At 30.9% G+C, this 19,219-nt stretch overlaps 4 protein-coding genes across 6 annotated transcripts; 3 read left to right on the top strand and 1 right to left on the bottom strand.

Annotated features, from left to right (window-relative positions):
• The first annotated feature begins 976 nt into the window (after positions 1-976).
• LOC145041542 (uncharacterized) lies at positions 977-4,034 on the top strand. Its single transcript, XM_078989665.1, has 7 exons — positions 977-1,344; positions 1,727-1,874; positions 1,953-2,144; positions 2,233-2,361; positions 3,019-3,188; positions 3,376-3,506; positions 3,756-4,034. Exons 1-7 carry the CDS (start codon positions 1,104-1,106, stop codon positions 3,831-3,833), a joined length of 1,089 nt encoding a protein of 362 aa, XP_078845791.1. The 5' UTR covers positions 977-1,103; the 3' UTR covers positions 3,834-4,034.
• Positions 4,035-5,586: 1,552 nt separating this feature from the next.
• Positions 5,587-8,906, top strand: LOC145000122 (primase homolog protein-like). 2 transcript variants are annotated; one of them, XM_078959291.1, is made up of 13 exons: positions 5,587-5,856; positions 5,949-6,100; positions 6,310-6,365; positions 6,513-6,564; positions 6,636-6,737; positions 6,833-6,913; positions 6,997-7,080; positions 7,212-7,277; positions 7,375-7,491; positions 8,181-8,228; positions 8,350-8,435; positions 8,536-8,596; positions 8,675-8,906. In XM_078959291.1, the coding sequence occupies exons 1-13, from the start codon at positions 5,709-5,711 to the stop codon at positions 8,762-8,764; spliced, it is 1,143 nt and encodes a 380-aa protein (XP_078815417.1). In that variant the 5' UTR covers positions 5,587-5,708; the 3' UTR covers positions 8,765-8,906. The 2 variants fall into 2 exon arrangements, with proteins under 2 accessions (XP_078815417.1, XP_078815409.1); XM_078959283.1 differs by having other exon boundaries at positions 7,212-7,283.
• A 136-nt stretch (positions 8,907-9,042) lies between these two features.
• On the bottom strand, positions 9,043-10,687 carry PFD6 (prefoldin 6). Its single transcript, XM_078989687.1, has 5 exons — positions 10,499-10,687; positions 10,338-10,408; positions 9,944-10,068; positions 9,595-9,655; positions 9,043-9,273 (listed from the first exon to the last, which is right to left on the bottom strand). The coding sequence occupies exons 1-5, from the start codon at positions 10,578-10,580 to the stop codon at positions 9,217-9,219; spliced, it is 396 nt and encodes a 131-aa protein (XP_078845813.1). The 5' UTR covers positions 10,581-10,687; the 3' UTR covers positions 9,043-9,216.
• Positions 10,688-12,270: 1,583 nt separating this feature from the next.
• Positions 12,271-18,174, top strand: LOC145041552 (LEM3 (ligand-effect modulator 3) family protein / CDC50 family protein). Of its 2 annotated transcripts, none has more exons than XM_078989674.1 (10): positions 12,271-12,493; positions 12,622-12,724; positions 13,371-13,432; positions 13,765-13,839; positions 13,984-14,100; positions 14,582-14,652; positions 15,028-15,325; positions 16,511-16,800; positions 17,605-17,684; positions 17,826-18,174. In XM_078989674.1, exons 2-9 carry the CDS (start codon positions 12,646-12,648, stop codon positions 17,657-17,659), a joined length of 1,047 nt encoding a protein of 348 aa, XP_078845800.1. In that variant the 5' UTR covers positions 12,271-12,493; positions 12,622-12,645; the 3' UTR covers positions 17,660-17,684; positions 17,826-18,174. The 2 variants fall into 2 exon arrangements, with proteins under 2 accessions (XP_078845800.1, XP_078845804.1); XM_078989678.1 differs by having other exon boundaries at positions 12,271-12,582; positions 12,656-12,724.
• The last annotated feature ends 1,045 nt before the right edge of the window (positions 18,175-19,219 follow it).

Genomic DNA, 19,219 nt, shown 5'->3' with positions numbered 1-19,219 from the left:
GTTTTCTTTATTGATTGCAACAAACAATTGAACATCAAGAAACCAATGAATACCCTACTATAATCGAAATTCATAAAGGGTTTTAGGGTTTATATACCTTTCGATTGTTGTAGTAAATAATCAAACACTTCCTTGTTGAACAAGCTTCAGAAAGCCAACACCAGAAATCTCGTGCCTCTAATGATTTGTACCTAAACCCTAGCAATAGAAGACTTAAGAGGAAAGAGGAGAGGGGATGAAAACTTTCAGCTCTAAGGTTCTTAGAGAAATGGTTGAAAATAATGAACCTCATAAGGGGTTTATATAGGTGAGTAAGGATTCTTGGATAAGGTAGGTTTCTATAGATAACTCTTATCCCTTTTCTTGCTCTTTAAAGCTTCTAAGACCCCCCCCCCCCCCCCCCCCCCCCCTCATGTGAGAATGTATTGGAGTCCTTCAATGCTCAACTTTTGAACATAATCACTTTTAATCCTTATATTTTTAATTAATCCAAGTAATCTAAAAAATTAATTCTAATTGGTTTCTAATTAATTCCAATTAATTTTTGATTAGTTATTAATAATATTATTTCTAATTAATATATTATTCTCATAATATATTAATAAATTATTTATTGGTATTTATTAATCTTATAATAAACTAATAAATCAAACTCTTTCTCCAAAAAAAACAACCCAAAATCATTGCTTTTAAACTTGTTATTATCATTTAAAGTGGTCGTGGTAGAGTTGTTTTTTTTCGTAAACTTTTGACCCTAAATGTTCTACTAAAATCATTGAATTTTATATCGTAACAATTAATGTATCTAAGAAGTCATAGCATATTAAAGTAGTGGACATACAAAAAATTATTAAATTTGGATAAATTTAATTAAACATAATTAATATATAATATTTAAACCATACTAATTTTCTAGAAAATTTATTTGATGAATGTTTGGACTTTGGAATTTGATATATATAATTATTGGATTAGGTAAAGAATGCATATACCAAATTGTGAATCTTGGGCGGCAAAGTCGAAATGAATAGAGAGTGGGCACTCCGATCATCTCTTGCCGTGGACAGAGTCAACTCCACCATCCAAACATTGGCGAAATACAAATGTCAACAACCAACAACTTCCAAAATGGTGAAGTTTCGATTCATCGTTTTGATCTTCATCTGGGTTCGGAATGCAACGAAGAAGAACCAGTAGTCTTGGGTGTCGATGGCGGCACTACATCCACCATATGTGTTTGTATGCCTCTTCTTCCTATTTCCAATTCCCACAATCATCTTCCTGATCCCCTTCCTGTTCTTGGTCGCGCCATTGCTGGTTGCTCCAATCACAACAGCGTCGGAGGTACTCCAAATTTCCGATTAATCGTACATTTCGTGTTTGTCGATCTTGTGTATATGCTAGTTTTTCGTCATTTTTCTTTGATTTAACTCCATTATCATACGTTCTTTCTCACTTCTGAACAATTAACTTGCCTTTCAATTCGTTAAGATTAATACGGAATTCAAACATTTTAGAGTTACTTTTCCTACTTTTAGGTGTTTGATTGTCCGTTGAAAGTGGCAATTCTCAGTTTCTAGTGTCTAGGGTTTAATACTTCGTTTTTTTTTTAAGTATTGAATTCCACTTGCATTTAGTTAGAAGGCAACACCATAAGCAACAAACATACTTCATTTTATGGAATTTAACATTGCTCTTTCCTTGTTATCTGCACTCATTGTTACAGAGACCTTAGCCCGAGATACACTGGAACAGGTGATGATGGAAGCCCTTTCAACATCAGGCTCAAAAAAATCCGCTGTTCAAGCTGTTTGTTTAGGCGTATCAGGTGTCAATCATCCAAATGATCAAGAAAGGATACTAAATTGGCTGAGGTTTGAATGATCTTTAGTTCCTTGACACTCTTAATCCACCAAATTCTTGCTATTTCTATAATCCTCTGTATGATGCAGGGAGATATTTCCAAGGCATGTGAAGCTTTATGTTCAGAATGATGCAGTAGCAGCTCTTGCAAGTGGATCCATGGGGAAACTTCATGGATGTGTTTTGATTGCAGGAACAGGAAGTATTGCTTATGGCTTTTCTGAAGATGGAAAGGAGGCTCGGGCAGCTGGTGGTGGGCCCGTTTTGGGTGATTGGGGCAGGTAATCTTCTGTGTTTCTTCTCTCTTTCATATCTGATTTGAATCTTTCAATATTTCATGTTGTGATGAATGAGAGTTGTTATGTACAGTGGTTATGGAATTGCTGCTCAAGCATTGACATCTGTTATTAGAGCTCATGATGGCAGAGGTCCTCACACAATGCTTACAAATTCTATCTTGAAATCACTCTCTCTTTCTTCCCCAGATGAACTCATTGGGTATATCTCTCTCTCTCTCTCATGAAAACCTAGTAACTAGTTTTTCAAACCATTAAATTATAGTATATATTTTTTCTAGCTTACATTTCTTACAAAGATCACAAAGTAAATCAATCATATCAATCTTGAGTGTTTAGGCCCATAATACTCATATGACAGTCTGTCTACTGTCTACTGTCACTGGGGAAAAAGATAATGATTTGACAAGACTTTCTTGGCCCATAATACTCATATAACAGTTTGCCACTGTCACTATCACTATCACTGTCAACTGTCCTCTGTCTGTGTCACTGTCAACTGTCCTCTTTCTATGTCACTATCGAAGTCTGTCACTGTCTACTGTCTGCTGTCACTATCAGTGGGGAAAAAGATAAAGATGAGACAAGGCTTTCTTGGCCCATAATTCTCATATGACAGTCTGTCACTGTCTGTGTCAATGTCAATGTCAATATCAACTGTCCACTGTCTATGTCACTGTCTACTGTTTGCTGTCACCGTCAGTGGGGAAGAAGATAAAGATGTGACAAGGCTTTCTTTGCCCATAATACTCATATGGCACTCTGTCATTTTCTGTGTCGACTGTCAACTGTCTACTATGACTCGGGAAAAAGATAAAGATTTGATTGACAAGTGGTGGTTGTGTTGTGTTGTGACAAGGTGGACCTATGCAGATCCATCGTGGGCCCGCATTGCAGCACTAGTTCCGGTAGTGGTGACATGTGCAGAAGATGGTGATGACGTGGCAAATCAGATATTAAATGATGCTGTTGAAGAATTGGCTCTAACTGTCAAAGCAGTTGTTCACAAACTTGGTCTCTGTGGTCAAGGTATGAGTATCACTTTATTATTTATCATTTTTGCTTATTATAATAATACTCCATTCGCTAAATCAATATAAAAAAACTAATACTTCAGTGGCTAAATCAATAAAAACGGTTGGTTTTTCTAAAATGTAATTAGTTATTTAATTGAGAAGAAAGTGTTTTATTTAAAAAAATTAATGATTGGGTGCAGATGGAAGTGGTGAATTTCCAGTTGTGTTAGTTGGTGGGGTCCTCATACCTAACAAAAACTGGGATATCGGTCAAAAGGTTGTTGACCGTCTTATCAAGACCTACCCTGGTGCTTTCCCTGTTCTACCAAAGGTCACTTCTCTTCTCTATTTCATTTTGTGTCACAAGGGCAAAACCGTCATTTCACTTGTTATTGGAAGCTCACATTCTCGTAGCTACAACTGTTGCTTCCTTGCATCACTTGTGAAGCAATTCGACTTAATCATAAGTCATGTTTGGTCAAATAAGGGATACTTGATGTAGGGGCATTTACGTCTTTTCACAAAGACCAGTATTAACTTCAACTTGTTCTGTTTTGTCCTGTCCTGTTATGCAATGCAGGTAGAACCTGCAGTTGGGGCGGCTTTACTGGCATGCAATTTCTACATGAAGGAAAAGGAGAGGAATGGGGTTATATGATCACAATATTTTCATGAGTTTATTAAATTTTAATTGAACTAAAGTATACATATATACACATCTTAAACCACCTCATTGTTGTATCTATTATGTGGTAATGGTACCTTTTTTTTGTATAGTATTTGATGACCAAATTTGCGTAGATTTTGTTGTTATTTTTTATGCTTATTTACTACTATTAATTGATATTATTTGGAAGTATAGTAGTCTCTCCGGATGTTAAATGTATGTGTTTTGTGTTAAAGTTCATGACTGTTGTCTCTTTACTTCTCCATCATCGGACTTGTGAAAAAAAATGTTTTTTTAAGGATAAGTTTTATGGAAATTTAGTTGAATGAAGCCAGATACACAATAACTTCATCACTATTGCACAATGAAACAAGAGAGATTTTTACATGTTTGCTAAACGTTCATACATCTCCCAACAATATAGCTAACAAGTGTGATGCCATAGCTTAGCTAACAAATGGTATGTTTTAGTAAACTACAAGGATAATAGATCACAACATATGTTTTAACAGTAAAACATATGTTGTGATCTCCTTGTAATTTACTAAAACATCCATGAATTCATTAGTTGTTTTTTTATTTGTTTAGTGAGCAAGATAATGCCAATAAACAACTTAAAATTATCCATGAATGAAAAGGATTAATCTATCGTGTATAAAAAACGACTCATGAATTCATCCAAGAAATCCTTCAAAGATGGTGAAAAGTTCTTTTTATTTTTGTCATTTTCTCATTCCAAAGCTACAATATCAAACTTTCTTTTGCCATTTTTGAGGATTTCAAACACAAAAAACTTGTTTTTTATGAAATCGTAGAAAAATGTTTTTTCTTTCCTTCAGAAAAAAAATTTGTTTTTAGTTGACTCATAACATTTCTATGATGACATCATCATTTTGCAGATGTTGTAATTAGACCATTTTTCATTGTTTCTTGGGGTTAATTAGATAAGTTATTTATTTTATTTTTATTTTTTTCGGTAACAAGAATGTTGATATTATCATTTTAGTTAATAGCTAAGAAACCCCATAAATTAATGAAATATAAAATTGCAAAAATGTCAATGTGGTTTTCAAAAAACTATGGTTTCCAAAAACATTTGGTGGTACATTAGTGATGATACACTCTTAAAGTTACTTTTATGTTCCCTCAATCCATTATCGTCGCCACCAAACTCGACTTTCAGTTCACCATTATTTAATATCCATTCAGCCTAATCCCTACGTTCCTGTTTAGGAGAAAATCAGTCTACCCTTTTACCAGCTATGTTGGTATATGATGGAGATGATGATGAAGTGTGAAATAATCGGTTTTAAAGTAATTTTTTTTATTCAAAACCATCTATTTTTTACCACCACAAAAACCATTTTTTTAATCAAAAGTATCAACCATATAGAGTAATTTAAAAAAAATAAATAAATAAAACCACGTATTTTTTACCACAAAAACAATTTTTTGCAATTTTGTGTTAATGAAAATTAAATCTTCTCCCAATTAGGGCGTGTTTGGCTTAGCTTTTAAAAGCTCAAAAGAACTTTTCCAAAAAGTTACAAAAAAATCAGGATTTCCTGACTTTTCTAAAAAGTTGTTTTTTTTGTATTAAAACTCTAAAAATTATTAGTTTGCCAAACATCTTTTTGTTATTTTTCTTTTAAAAAAAAAAATTTTTGGCTGTAAAAACTAAGCGAAAAAAAACCCCTTAATCTTATCTTTTAATTTTTTTCTAAAAAAATACCACTCGCTTTCCTTTCACTTCCCCAAAACTCAAGAATGGTATTCCCGCTAAACTAATGCTCCTTATCTTCGGTTTCGAGTGACAGACAGAAGGTGAAGATCATCCAGCATTCGTCCTTCGTCGTTGGTAAAGAAATGATTTCCCTGCATCAAGGCTTATTCCGATCAATTCAAACAGCAATTTACGAGCCTCGTCTCCACCGATTTCAAGCACATCTCGTTTTTTTGCTTCCACGTTACAAGCTCCTCTCTCTGCGTCGTCAACTTCCTCCAAAATCTTCAGGTTTTTATTTACTTCTTCTTTAATCTTCAATGATTTCGTATTCTATTCTAACTTCGATTTCATTTGCTTAATCGTATGCCATTCTGTTCCAGTTTTCGCGAAACTTAATGAAGAGGAGAAGGAAGCACATGGTGTTTATGAAGTAGGGCGACGAAATAAAGCTTTGAAGCTAAAGGTTGAGCAGATTGGGATAAATTTCGATTCCTGTACCCCTGGCCAATACACTCTCCTAATTTGTCCACTGGTATGAATATCTTGATTTGTTAGGTTTTTTTTTCTGTCAATTACTTTGACATTTTACATCATACAGTGAAACCTTTTGGTTTTGAAATTGAATGTTTGCATCAATTTTGAAGATGCTATAAGTAACCCTAATGTTGAAAGATGAAGTAATAGATATTGAATTTGCTTGCAAATTTTTGCATAAATTAATTTAACCTTCTGTTGAAACAGTGCAAAGGTGGGCAATCCAAAGGGAGGACTCTTTCATTCCATAAAAACCAAAATGAGTAAAAATTCTTATGTCTTTAGTTCACTTAAAGTTGTTCTTGACTTCTTTCTTCATTTAATTCAAAAAGAATCTGAGAGTATTTGATTCCATAATTATATATCCACTCAAACTTCATGAATAACTTATTCTTCCTCTTTGTATTCAGGAAAGTTGCAATGTGGAGATGCTTTAATTTTGAATGTGGATTATCTGGTCATGTATGTACACTTGAATTATGTTTCTCCACTTTTTTAATAAATTATTTGTCATGTAATTAATCCTATTGCAGGTTTTGGCAGATGTGAGTCCTATACAAGAAGAAGTCAACAAAGTCAATGTTCCCAAAAAACCAAGTGAAGAGACCTTGCGTTTAGAGCCCCTTGGTGATGAGGTACTTCACAATAATTTATAATTTGTTCTCTCTCTCTCTCTCACACACACACACACACACACACAATGATCCAATTTTTTATATATATGTTTCAGTTGATTGAATACTTTGCTACACGAAAAATATCAGAAGAGATTTTGAAGAAAAATGCTGTTATGCAAATGATTGATGATAAGGTATAATACTATAATATAAGTATGTTGAATTCCCTTAAATTTACTACATTTTCTGAAGAACATTTCTTTAATTGTATAAACAGAATGTGATAGCTTATACATATAGAAGAAATGGTGAACTTGTCAACTGTAAATTTCGCAGCATAACAAGCAGAAAGTTTTGGCAGGTTGGTTTTAAACTTTTAATTAATAAATATATATATATATATATATATATATATCCAATATCATTATCATTTTCTTTTTATATATAAATATAAAAAATATATGAATAAAGAGGTTTTGTTATAAAATTCAGGCGAAGCATGGAGAAAGGATATTGTATGGACTTGATGGCATAAAGGAAGGACATGACATTGTTATAGTAATAGTAATTTTTTTAACAAATTTTAGATCTATTACTCTAATAGTTTAATGTATATATAATATAATATATGAATTTAATTTAATGGTGATAGTAGGTTGAAGGTGAAATTGATAAGCTTTCAATGGAAGAAGCTGGAATTATAAATTGTGTTAGTGTTCCTGATGGAGCACCACAACACGTGTCAATAAAAGCATCACCCTCTAAAAAACAGGTTTAATTTAGTGCATTTATTTCTCTTTTTTTTAAAATATAAATAATAATTAAATCGAAAAAGAAACAATCAAGGGGGGTATAGTAATTTCAGATTTGATAGGGATTTAATGCGAAACAAAACCAAACTATAGAGTTAAAAAAATAAGTTAGGGACCAAACATGCAAATTACTCCAAACCATAGGGACCATTCGTGTAATTTACTCTACCCAAGTGTATTTTCAAAAAAATGAAAGAATCTTATTATAGAGATGAAATTTGGTAGATTTTTCAAAGGTAAAGTGTCAGAAAAGTCCCAAAATTTTCGGAAAGTTTCATTTTTGTCTCGATTTTTTTTGAACATAAAAGTCCCGATTATTTTATTTTGGCTCAAATTAACAATTTTTTTTCTTTTAATAGGAAATGACATTATTGTGTAAAATCAAATAATCAGGACTTTTCTGTTCAAAAAAAGAATTTTAGGACTAAAGTGAAACTTTTCTGAAAATATTAGGATTTTTCTGACAATTTCACTTTTTCAAAATACAGAAGAAATGAAAGTAAGGCGCTATAATAAATGTATGCATAAAAGTACATTGTTATTTATTGCATTTAACCCAAAAAAAGTATAGTTATTTTTTAATAAAAATAAAACGACCACTCAATTATATATATTAAAGTGTTTGTTATTAAATAATTTTTCTGATCAGGAGGCTAGATTTAAATACCTATCGGATTGCAACGGGTGTCTTGATAAGGTGTGTAATTTATTATTATTATTATTATTTTAATTTTTATTTATGTTAGTCAAAGTCAATGCTGATAAAAAAATAAAAAAAATGAGAAATTTTATTTTTATTATATATTTATTTATTGTAGGCATCTCGAATTATATTGGCTACAGATGGTGATGGACCTGGTCAAGCCTTAGCTGAAGAGCTTTCATGTCGCCTTGGAAAACAAAGGTTTTTTTTTTTTTTTAATATATTAAATGAATAAATGAAAATATATTGCTATTTCATGGTGTTTGGAAAAAAACCAACTTTTTTTACAATTATTTTTCAGATGTTGGGTTGTAACTTGGCCAAAGAAAGATGAGGTCAGCCATTACAAGGATGCAAATGAGGTTAAAATCGTCTTTTTCTCTGTAAAGGTTAAAATAGTCTTTTTCCATAGTAACTAATTAATATGGTTTGTTACATAGGTTCTTGTGCATTTGGGGGCAGAAGCATTGAGACACATTGTGGAAAATGCCAAGTTATACGAAGAACAAAAAATCTATGCGGTTTTATAAAAAAAAATAATCAGCTCATCTGTTGAATATTTTGCTATTTTTGGAAAGTCAAGGTTGCTGAATGCAATTGAATTTTGAATCTAGGTAGAAAATGTAGTTGGATTATTCAGTTTATATTGCATTAAAAATTTAAAATTTAAAATGTTGTTTTACTTTTGGAAAATTTATAGAAAACTACAACTAATTTTTACCATTTTATTGATTTACTACCCAATAAATTGTTGATCCAAATTGCAAATAAATCTATTAAGATCAAAAGAAAGAAATTATAAAAATGATTTAAGAAAATGGAAAAGATAACATTGTGGTGAAAATCGCAATCACAATTCCAAATATAATTATGCAAAAACCCTACGAAAATCTCAATCTACATGCAACACTTTCTAGATTTTACATGATAATAAAGATGAAACAAATTTCAATCACGTGCACACTTGTTGTCATAATGCAAATTAAGCCTTGGCTTTTCCAGCTTGAAGAGATTGAATCCTTTGCTGTAACTTATAAATCTGTAAAAAGTAAAAAAGTAAAAAACTTTTTGTCAATTCTTAGATTACTATTGTCATATCATTTATGAGCATCATCATCTAAATTATAAAAACTCATGAGGTAATGGTGATAAATTTGTAACTCCATTTTGTATAGCTTTTCACTAACTTTATTTAACCATTTTTACAAGGTTTTCACTAATTTGTTGTTTTTATGCACATTTAGCAGTTTTTCTACATACAATCACCAACAATATATCTCTTTTTATAGACATCAAATGCCACAAAACAAAACTGAAAAAAAAAATATATAACAAGATGAAGAGAGAAAAGGTCACTAACAGCTTCTTTCTTGCTATTTTGCTTTTCCTCCATATCCTGAAGAGTTGAATCCAAACGTTTCCTGTTTTCAAGAATCATGTAGAAATGTCATATTTGAGGCTATGATGACAAATTTTTGTACTCAATAACCTACCCAAAAGTTGAATAAAAAAATAAATCTAAAGTTATCACAAAAGATTTAAGAAATATTTGCAGAATATCAGAGTAAAATCTTTGCAATTCAAGTGTTGTTGATTTGCTTCTTGTTTACTTAGTAAGCTATATATGATATTATGATATGAGTGTTTCTTTTTGACTTAATAATGACTTAATAGAGAAATTAGTTATACAAACATATATATAAACTTACAATTCAGCTGAAATATATTCAATTCTCTTGCGAACATTTGCATTTGCTTCAGCAAGATCCTGCTTTACAAGCACTGGTCCGATTAATTTGTACACATTTGCATCCTCATTCAACAAATCCAATTCCTATAAACAAAAACGAGAATCATTAAATCTGAATACAAGTAATTAACAAGATTATTACTTTCACAAATCACAGTGATAAAATGAAAGTAAAATGAAGTATCAGATATCTAAAGCTACTCCTTATTTCGCCCCAAAAGTCCATATTCCGATTCTTGATCTCTCGACATGGCATCGCAATAGAGTCAATTGCTAAAACTAAAAGAGATCCTAAAGAAAAACGAAACCCGAATTTGAAAAAAGTAAAGGGGGATAATGGGAAAGAGGGGGACCTTGAGGACAAGTTCATTTTCACCAAGCTGGATGGTGTACTTCTTTCTGACTTGGTGGTTCTTCGATATATCTGTAGGATGTAGACAAACCAAAAATCAAAATATTATGATTAATTCAGTAATAGATGTTAGGTGGAGGAGATGATAGAGTCACGACTTGCCCTTTTGGATTTTGCTGAGATCGTTGGCTTTCCCCTCCAACTCTTTCTGTAGTTCTCGCGCAGCAGTCGATGACGAAGCCATTAGTGAGTCTGACTCGGCGTATTGTAAGCTTGGAGACGACGAGAGATGGGGGAAGGAGGAGAAGACTGAAGAGGCGTGAAAGAGCTGGGTTTAATTTTAATGGAGGAATTGGGCATATTCATGGCGATGGCGAACTCGCTAAAACAGATCGACTGCATTGATAATGGGCCTGGACACGCAATAGGATTAATGGGCTGAATACAAAAAAATATCAGCTCGTATCTATTTATTTGTGTATTACACTGTTACATAACTACATTTACAATTAAATTTTTTATGACATTACAATATTATTTTTTTTACTAAAATAATTTACATAAAAATATATTTGATTATAATATATATTTTTTTCTTATTGGTATATTATACTATACAATTTTCTTATTTCTCATCGTTAAATTATAATAACAAGGATAATGAGAAAAATAAAAGATAATCAATGAATGATGAATTCAGTTAACTCTCAGTGAGCTGAACCAACATACTGAGAAAGGCCAGGTAGAGTGGTCTATTGAACACACATGGTATGGCTTATTATATGGATACAATCAAAAGGCCTATGAGTTCGGTCAAGATTGATGACCGGTCGGTCAACCATTGTCAGGTGAGCAAGTTTGACCGTGGTTTTTGAAAAGAAATATGTGATTTTTTAAGCTATTTTTAGTTGACATTTTTTTTTTTGCATTATGAATCATATTATATAAAAATAGGTGAAGTTGTCTTTAAAATATTAAGAGTGAGTTTATGAGTTTGAAAAAAAAAAATAGAAGAATCATAGATTAACTTTTTAAAGAATAAAAATTATTCTTTTGGATGTTCTTGCCTTCTTGGGCATTTTTATGGTCATTTTAGTTCCTTCATAACTTTTATATCATTTCATATCATAACTCATTTGGTATCAAAACCGATAATCTATGAAAGTTTGAAGTCTATGAAATTTTATGTTCGACATGTGGTGCTTTCGTGTCTACAAGATGCATGCCTCGTACACACATTTAGCGAACCAATCCATTTTTGTTCATGTTTTCACCCTTTTGCGCATGCAAAATAGATCATTGATGCTATAAGTCTTACAAGGCTTGGAAGCCTTCGCACTTATAAACTCAATTTTCCCCCTCCAACCTATGTGGGGTGCTTAAACTCGATAAATCACATTATTGAGTTCATCCAACCACTTCACTTTAATATTTAATTCTCCATTAATACGTTCTACTTAAAAAAATAATTTCAACTCATACAGTCACACAATTCGAACCAACAAATTTTCTATACTACATTTAGTGACTAGCTTAAATCTTTAGATGTGAAGTTGAGTTGTCTCATGTAATTTCTCTATTATTATATTTTATATTACCATTATAAAAAAATTCATAAAAAATGAACGACAAAACATCATACACCGATACACAAAAAATGGATTTGACATCGGCCATAAAAGTTAGGCTAGAGATTCAACATCATAGGAAGACCGAACGTATGGTTGTGTATAGAATCTCCCTTTTCGATTGAAAGAACTAATGATAATAACAATATTGAAATTGTAGAACAATATTTTTTAAGAAATACACAATTATTTGTAACAATTATTAAAATATTGTCATTTCTTGAACTACATGGCTCCATTTTGGTATTTTTGTCCTATGATCCAAAATGATAAAGGAATATTCCGAGAGGCATTCAAAAGTAAAAGTAAAACAACAGCGACATTCCAAATCCAAAAGGGCAGTTCTACTCCCTCTCCCCTACCTTCGTCACGCGATAAAAGCGTATATGTATCTATGTCTATGTCCTTTTGCCAAAGAAATCAAACTTATTAATCCCTAATAACCACTCCACTTCAGATTCCTTCATATTTATCTCTGCTTCTCCATGTATTTCTCCTTCAAATCTTCACACGTTTTCACAGATCACAGGTACGAACATTTCTTGATTGGGGCTGATTGACTTCAAAACTTTTCAAATTAGGAGTGGCTTTCAAGTTTTGGTGAAGTCAAATGACCAAGTGCGTGTTTATGTTTTTGATTATCTGTAAATCAAATAGGATTTTGGGGGTCAATTGATCAACATGGATATAGATGCAGGAGCTACGTCAGCTGTTGACACTGATAATCAGCAAACGCCCGTTCTTCGTGGCCGGTCTAAAGGTAATAATTCCTTTTGTATCATTTGATCTCCTTTCTTCTCGAGAGAGAAAATCGCATTTGATGCCAAATGGGTTATTTTCGATTTCTTAAATTTGTTTAGTTTTTGAAAGGGTCAAGAGATAAAAGTTTGTAATCGAAATGATTTCTCTACTAATCTAAATTTCATTTGGAATTGGTTGCTGTAATTCAGAGTTCTTACACTAAAATGTATTGTAAGCATAAGTTATGAAAAATCTGATTTTTGTTAGTTCTATTCCGTTATGATTGTTCTTGAATCTTGCAAGTTAGCCTTCGTTTTAGGGTTTCTCTTGTTATCAGCACTTTTGTCCTCATTATGTGATTTTCAAGCTTCATCTTTTCATATCCTAAGCTTACATGTTTAGGTGATTAGATAGGTGATTAGATGCAACCCCAAAGGTTTTATATGATATAATACAAGGTTTACATAGCATTATGTAAAATAAAAGTTTCTGAGATTTTTTTTTTGGATAAAAGAGAATGTTTTTTTTGCAGCTATACATCAGTTCACATTCTGTTCATTATCTTTGTTGTCAATAAATTTAACACCTTTTTTTTTTTTTTTTCTTAAATGGTTTGACTTCATAAATATATCATATAAATGTTTTTCACTTGTGCTTTTTTGCAGCTATACATCAGTTCACACAACAAACTCTCCCAGCTTGTAAACCTGTTCTAACACCAGCATGGGTGAGTGCATAAACACTCTTCACATCTATTTATAAATTACTTAAAAGGGTTAATTAAATGCACATTTATGCAAACATTGTTTCACATTTTTCCTAATTCATGCAACAAAATGGTTTCATATACCAAATATTAGGACCAAAAGATGCCAACACTTTACAGATAACCTGTTTTTTGGTTGAAACATGGTTGCGTAACTTGGTAAAAAGATGAATCATTGTTGCATATTTTGGTTCTAAAATGAAAAAATGGTTGTATATTCTTTTCTAAAAAACCACTTTGTTGCATATATGCACATTTAATTCTTACATAAAACTGAATGTTGTTTTTAACAGGTCATTGGAACATTCTTTATGATGGGTGTACTTTTTATCCCTGTTGGATTAATTTCTCTTCATGCTTCACAAAGTGTAATGTTCAATTCCCATTTTTTCTCATAAATGATTTAGCAGTTTATCTTGTTTTTGAATTTGCAATTCTTTCTACTTATTAGTTCTTATCATTAAGTCTTTCAAAGTGGACTTAAAATCTTGAAATGATATTTTGTATTTTAGGTTCATGAAATTGTAGACAGATATGATGTTGATTGTGTACCCGATAATTTCAAGAGCAACAAGATAGCTTATATCAAGAATTCATCGGTTTCAAAAAGTTGTCATAGGTATCTAAAGGTAATACTAATGTCTAATAGTCTAATATCTTATTTTATTTTTAAGGGTTAATCTCAAAAAAGACCTTATATTTTGTGTTTTTTCCGGATTAAACCTCAACGCCTGAAAAAGACCTTGTATCTTTTCATTTTTTCCGAAAAAGCCCTCAACTTTGTATTTTTTTTTTTCGAAAAAAACCCTCGACCTTCTAAATGCTTCCAAATAAACCCTAAACTTTTTTAGGTTTTCTTGAAAAAACCCTCATATTTTACAATTTTTTTTGACAAAAAATGACTAAAAGGGCCAGATCAGAAAAATGAAAAAAATACAAGGTCTTTTTCAGGCAAAAAATAAATTTGAGGTTTAATCCAGAAAAAACACAAAATATATGATCTTTTTTTTGAGATTAACCATGTTTTTAATTGACTACTTTTTGATTATTACTTTTGTACAAAATCCATACCTCATTATTCACTTAAATGCATTTTGATTTTCAATATAGGCACACAAACATATGAAAGCTCCAATTTACATCTATTATCAACTTGATAACTTTTACCAAAATCACAGAAGGTTAGTACTTTTATTTATTTATGCTATGCTTGGTGTACTAGCTGAAAAGCTAGCTGATAGCTGAAAAACTAACTGATAAAAAAATAGCGTTTGGTAAAACTAGCTGAAAGATATACAATGACATAAAAGGGCATTTAAAAGAATATATTTCTATAATTAATCCAGGGTTATATTTGAAATTTTTTAAAAAGCTAGCTTATAAGCTACTTTTTAGCTTGCCAAACACGACAACTTAAAAAAGCTCGAAAAATAAGCTAGCTTATCAGCTAGCTATGGTGCCACCAAACACAACCTTATTTGTTAAAGCATATAAGTTTGATAGTTATTTATTTTTAAAGATTTATGCATATTAATTAAAACATGTGTCCAATTTAGGTATGTGAAAAGTAAAAGTGATGATCAACTTCTACATGGATTAGGATACAACAAAACAAGTTCATGTGAACCTCAAGCATTCGATAATGGTCTTCCAATAGTTCCTTGTGGATTGATTGCATGGAGTTTGTTTAATGACACGTTTTCATTTTCACGTGGGACAAAAAAATTGGAAATTGAAAGAAAAAATATTGCATGGAAGAGTGATAGAGAACACAAATTTGGCAACAAAGTTTATCCATTCAATTTTCAAAATGGATCATTGATTGGTGGTGGAAAGCTTGATACAACTATCCCAGTAAGTCTCCTAATTTAATATTTCTTCAAAACGATAATTTTGATATGAAAATTTACTTTATTATTTTGTTCTTTATCGATAATAGCAATAAACTTACATTTTTTGTTGTCTCCATTGTACTTTGTCTATTGTTGAGTAATGAATTGTAAGTAAGTTGCTTTTATGTGTAAAGAAAACTGAGAAAAGGGTTAATCTCATAAAAGACCTTATATTTTGTGTTTTTTTTTTTTTTTTTTTTTTTTTTTTTCGGATTAAATCTCAACTTTATTTTTTTCATGAGAAAGACCTTGCATTTTTTTATTTTTTCTGATTTGGCCTTTTTAGTCATTTTCCCCAAAAAAGGTTGTAAAATGTGAGGGTTTTAAAAAAGTTGAGGATTTTATTGGAAACATTTAAAAGTTTGAGGGGTTTCTTTTTTTTTGGAAGTAAGACAGTTGAGTGTTTTTTCGGAAAAAATGAAAAAATATAAGGTCTTTTTCATGAAAAAAATAAATATGAGGTTTAATCCGGAAAAAACACAAAACATAAGGTTTTTTTTTTTATGAGATTAACCCTAAAGAAAGTGTAAGGATGTTGCTGTTATTGGTAAACTAGTTGTGAGACATGTGTACTACACGGGATTTATTTAAAAAAATAAAATAAAATATTAAGGTCTAAACATTTAGGAAGCTTGAATTTATAAGGAAAGTGAGAAAAATATTGAATTATTGAAATTGAAGTGCTTATTTGTCTTTTAAATTTTAACAAATAATTCAAATAAATAAACAAAGAAAATAATTGGGTTTCAGTTAGGAATTTTGAAATTAGAAGGAAAGTTGTATTAATGAAATTGATATCCATTTATTATTACATTTAAATACCATGTGGAAATTAATAAAATGGGAAAAAAAAGCCATAAAATGACATGTTGAAATTTTTTAATTTAAAACAACATGTGGCAAAATGAATGAGAGTGTCACATATGACAATTTTTTATTTATTTATTAGAGTAGAAATGTAATTACAATTTTTTAAAAAGAGTGAAGTACTTTCTTATAACCCTTTTTCTATATCATATAATGATATAACTCCCATCAAATTCCATGAAAAATCAGATTAATATTTAAAATTCATTTTTTATTTCCTTCAAAAACTAATTCCTTATATTATTTCTTGTGCTTTTCTCTTAATCTTAAAATCATTAAGCTAAGTGATCAAGAGGATCTTATTGTGTGGATGCGAACTGCTGCTTTTCCAAGCTTCCGGAAGCTTTATGGAAGAATCGAAGAGGATCTAGAAGAAGATGACATCATCATAGTACACCTCAAAAACAACTATAATACTTATAGTTTTGGTGGAACAAAAACACTTGTCCTTTCAACATCAAGTTGGTTAGGTGGAAAGAATAGTTTTCTTGGGGTGGCTTATATTTTTGTTGGCTCTTCTTCCATACTCATTGCCTTCATCTTCTTGTTGCTTCATGTCAAAAACCCTAGGTAAATTTACCTTTTTGACCTTTATGACTTAATCTTGATATCTATACATGGCTTAATGTATTAGGATTGATTAGTATTGTGAAATTTGTTTTTTGTAATGTAAGGGTAAAATGGTCATTTAGTCTTGTTCAGACGGTTTATTTGGTATAGAAAAGAAACCAGTTAATCTTGATAGCTATACATGTCTTAATGTATTAAGATTGATCAATATTGTGATTTCTTTTTGGAATGTAAGGGTGAAATGGTAATTTAGTCTCATTCAGACAGTTTATTCTGTTTATTTTGTCTAGAAAAGAAACAACTTAATCTTGATAGCTATACATGGCTTAATGTATTAAGATTGATCAATATAGTGAAAATTGTTTTTAGGAATGCAAGGGTAAAATGGTCATTTAGTCTCATTTAGACGGTTTATTGATAGCTATAAGTGGCTTAATGGATTAAGATTGATCAATATTGTGAATATTGTAAGGGTAAAGTGGTAATTTAGTCTCATTCAGACGGTTTATTAGGTCTAGAAAAGAAACAACTTAATCTTGATAGTTATACATGGCTTAATGTAATAAGATTGATAAATATTGTTAATTTTATGTTTTGGAATGTAAGGGTAAAATGGTAATTTAGTCTTGTTCAGACGGTGTAGAAAAGAAACAGATGTTATGTATGTAAACACTTTATCTAGATAAACAATAATACCCATAGAGGGCATAATGGGAAAGAAAAAGAAACGATCCTTGACTATATTTTGAGGACTTTTTAATTGATTAAAACTTTTATTATTATTATTTTGTTTCTTTTTGACAGACCATATGGGGACACGATGTATGTTAGTGGTGGCAGGAAAGATATTTCTAGTTAAGAGTTAGTTTGCATATTTTAAAAAGGTATTAAATATTTAAATTAATTACTTATAAGAAACCCTTTACTCAAACTTTTTACATTTTTAGTGCCCTTTTTGTAATCTTTTTATATATGTCACACTTGAATTAGTAACTGATAATGTGACTTGATATTTAATTCAACAGATGATGACAGTTTTTTCAAATTGCTGCTTCTATCGTATGATACATCTGAGTTGCTGCATGTAATTATACAAAATTTTCTCCAAAGAGACTTTTGTTTCTCCTATGTAAAGAGATTTGCTAAAATGCCACCTAGGCAGCCACACACCAATGGGTCCCACATGAAGAAAGTAAAATGTTTCTCTATGTATTGTGGTGATATCTTTTGTTATCTTCTTGTTGCTAAATGTGGTATTTTTGAATATGTTGGAAGCAACATGATTATGCTATGATGTCATTTTGCTAAAAGGTTATACTTGGATCGAATGTTTTTGCTTTTGATTAGATCATCCTGTTGAGGGCCTGTTTGTTACATGGGACAGACAAAACATAATATAATGATTTTATATAATGATTTTGTTCTGTGTTTGATATGCATTGGACTGAGTTTTATAAATTAAAAAACGTACAATTTTTTATTTCACCTAGAAAGGTTGAATAAGGTGGGACAAAGGCATATCCCCAATGATACCTTTATCATTCTTATCATTAAAAACAAATTTAGTAAACTTGTCTACTCATATCAACTTCTATTTAAAATATACAATCTAAATGATATCTTAAAGAAAGCGTTGTGTAAACGATGTAATGTTCAAAGTAGAGGTGCATAAATCCGATAAAAAAAAACTGATGTTTTTTTTTTTTTTTTTTTTTTTTTTTTTTTTTTTTTTTTTTAAGGACGGAAATTTTAAACATATTTTAGAAGAGAAAGATAAGTTTTGTTTAAGAAAAGGGGAAGAAGGAAATACAAAGAGTTCAAGGGGTTGTCTGCCACGTTGAGTTCTAGACCTAAAAATCTGTAAACCCATTAAAATTCCACACGAAAAAACATTAAATCCTAAAAAAAATTTCCTCGTGATTTTGTTTTAATCGGTAGACAAATTCATCACAAATACAAGAATAACAAAGACACATTGAAACCTCTCTACAAATACAAGAATTCAGTCTCTACCATGGCTACTTGAATCCTCTATGAAAAACAATGACCTCATCTCCTTATGCGTTCTGAAAAACATCCCCTTTCTCGTATTGTAAGGTTGTGCTTTTTATTGATTTTTTCATTTATGTTTAAAACATTTTAATAGAAAACACAACGAAAGACTATTTGTTCATTTCAAACATATCAAAACAAACCACAACATTATGTTCGTTAAAAACCAATCAACCAAAACCATTTAACGGTAGTGGAAGCAAAATACATAAGTAAATATATGCATTTAAGTGGCATCCTTTATATTAGTTTAACCGCATAACATACATATAACATTTCAACCACATTTGTAGTTATGTGTCCCATAGTGATACCAAACCCAAGGAATTACCATGTTCACTACTTGTGTGCTCCATCGGTTCAATTC

This window comes from Lactuca saligna, chromosome 1 (assembly GCF_052625555.1).
Source record: "Lactuca saligna cultivar CGN05327 chromosome 1, ASM5262555v1, whole genome shotgun sequence".
Lineage (NCBI taxonomy): Eukaryota > Viridiplantae > Streptophyta > Magnoliopsida > Asterales > Asteraceae > Lactuca > Lactuca saligna.
This window is presented reverse-complemented; position numbering and strand designations above follow the sequence as displayed.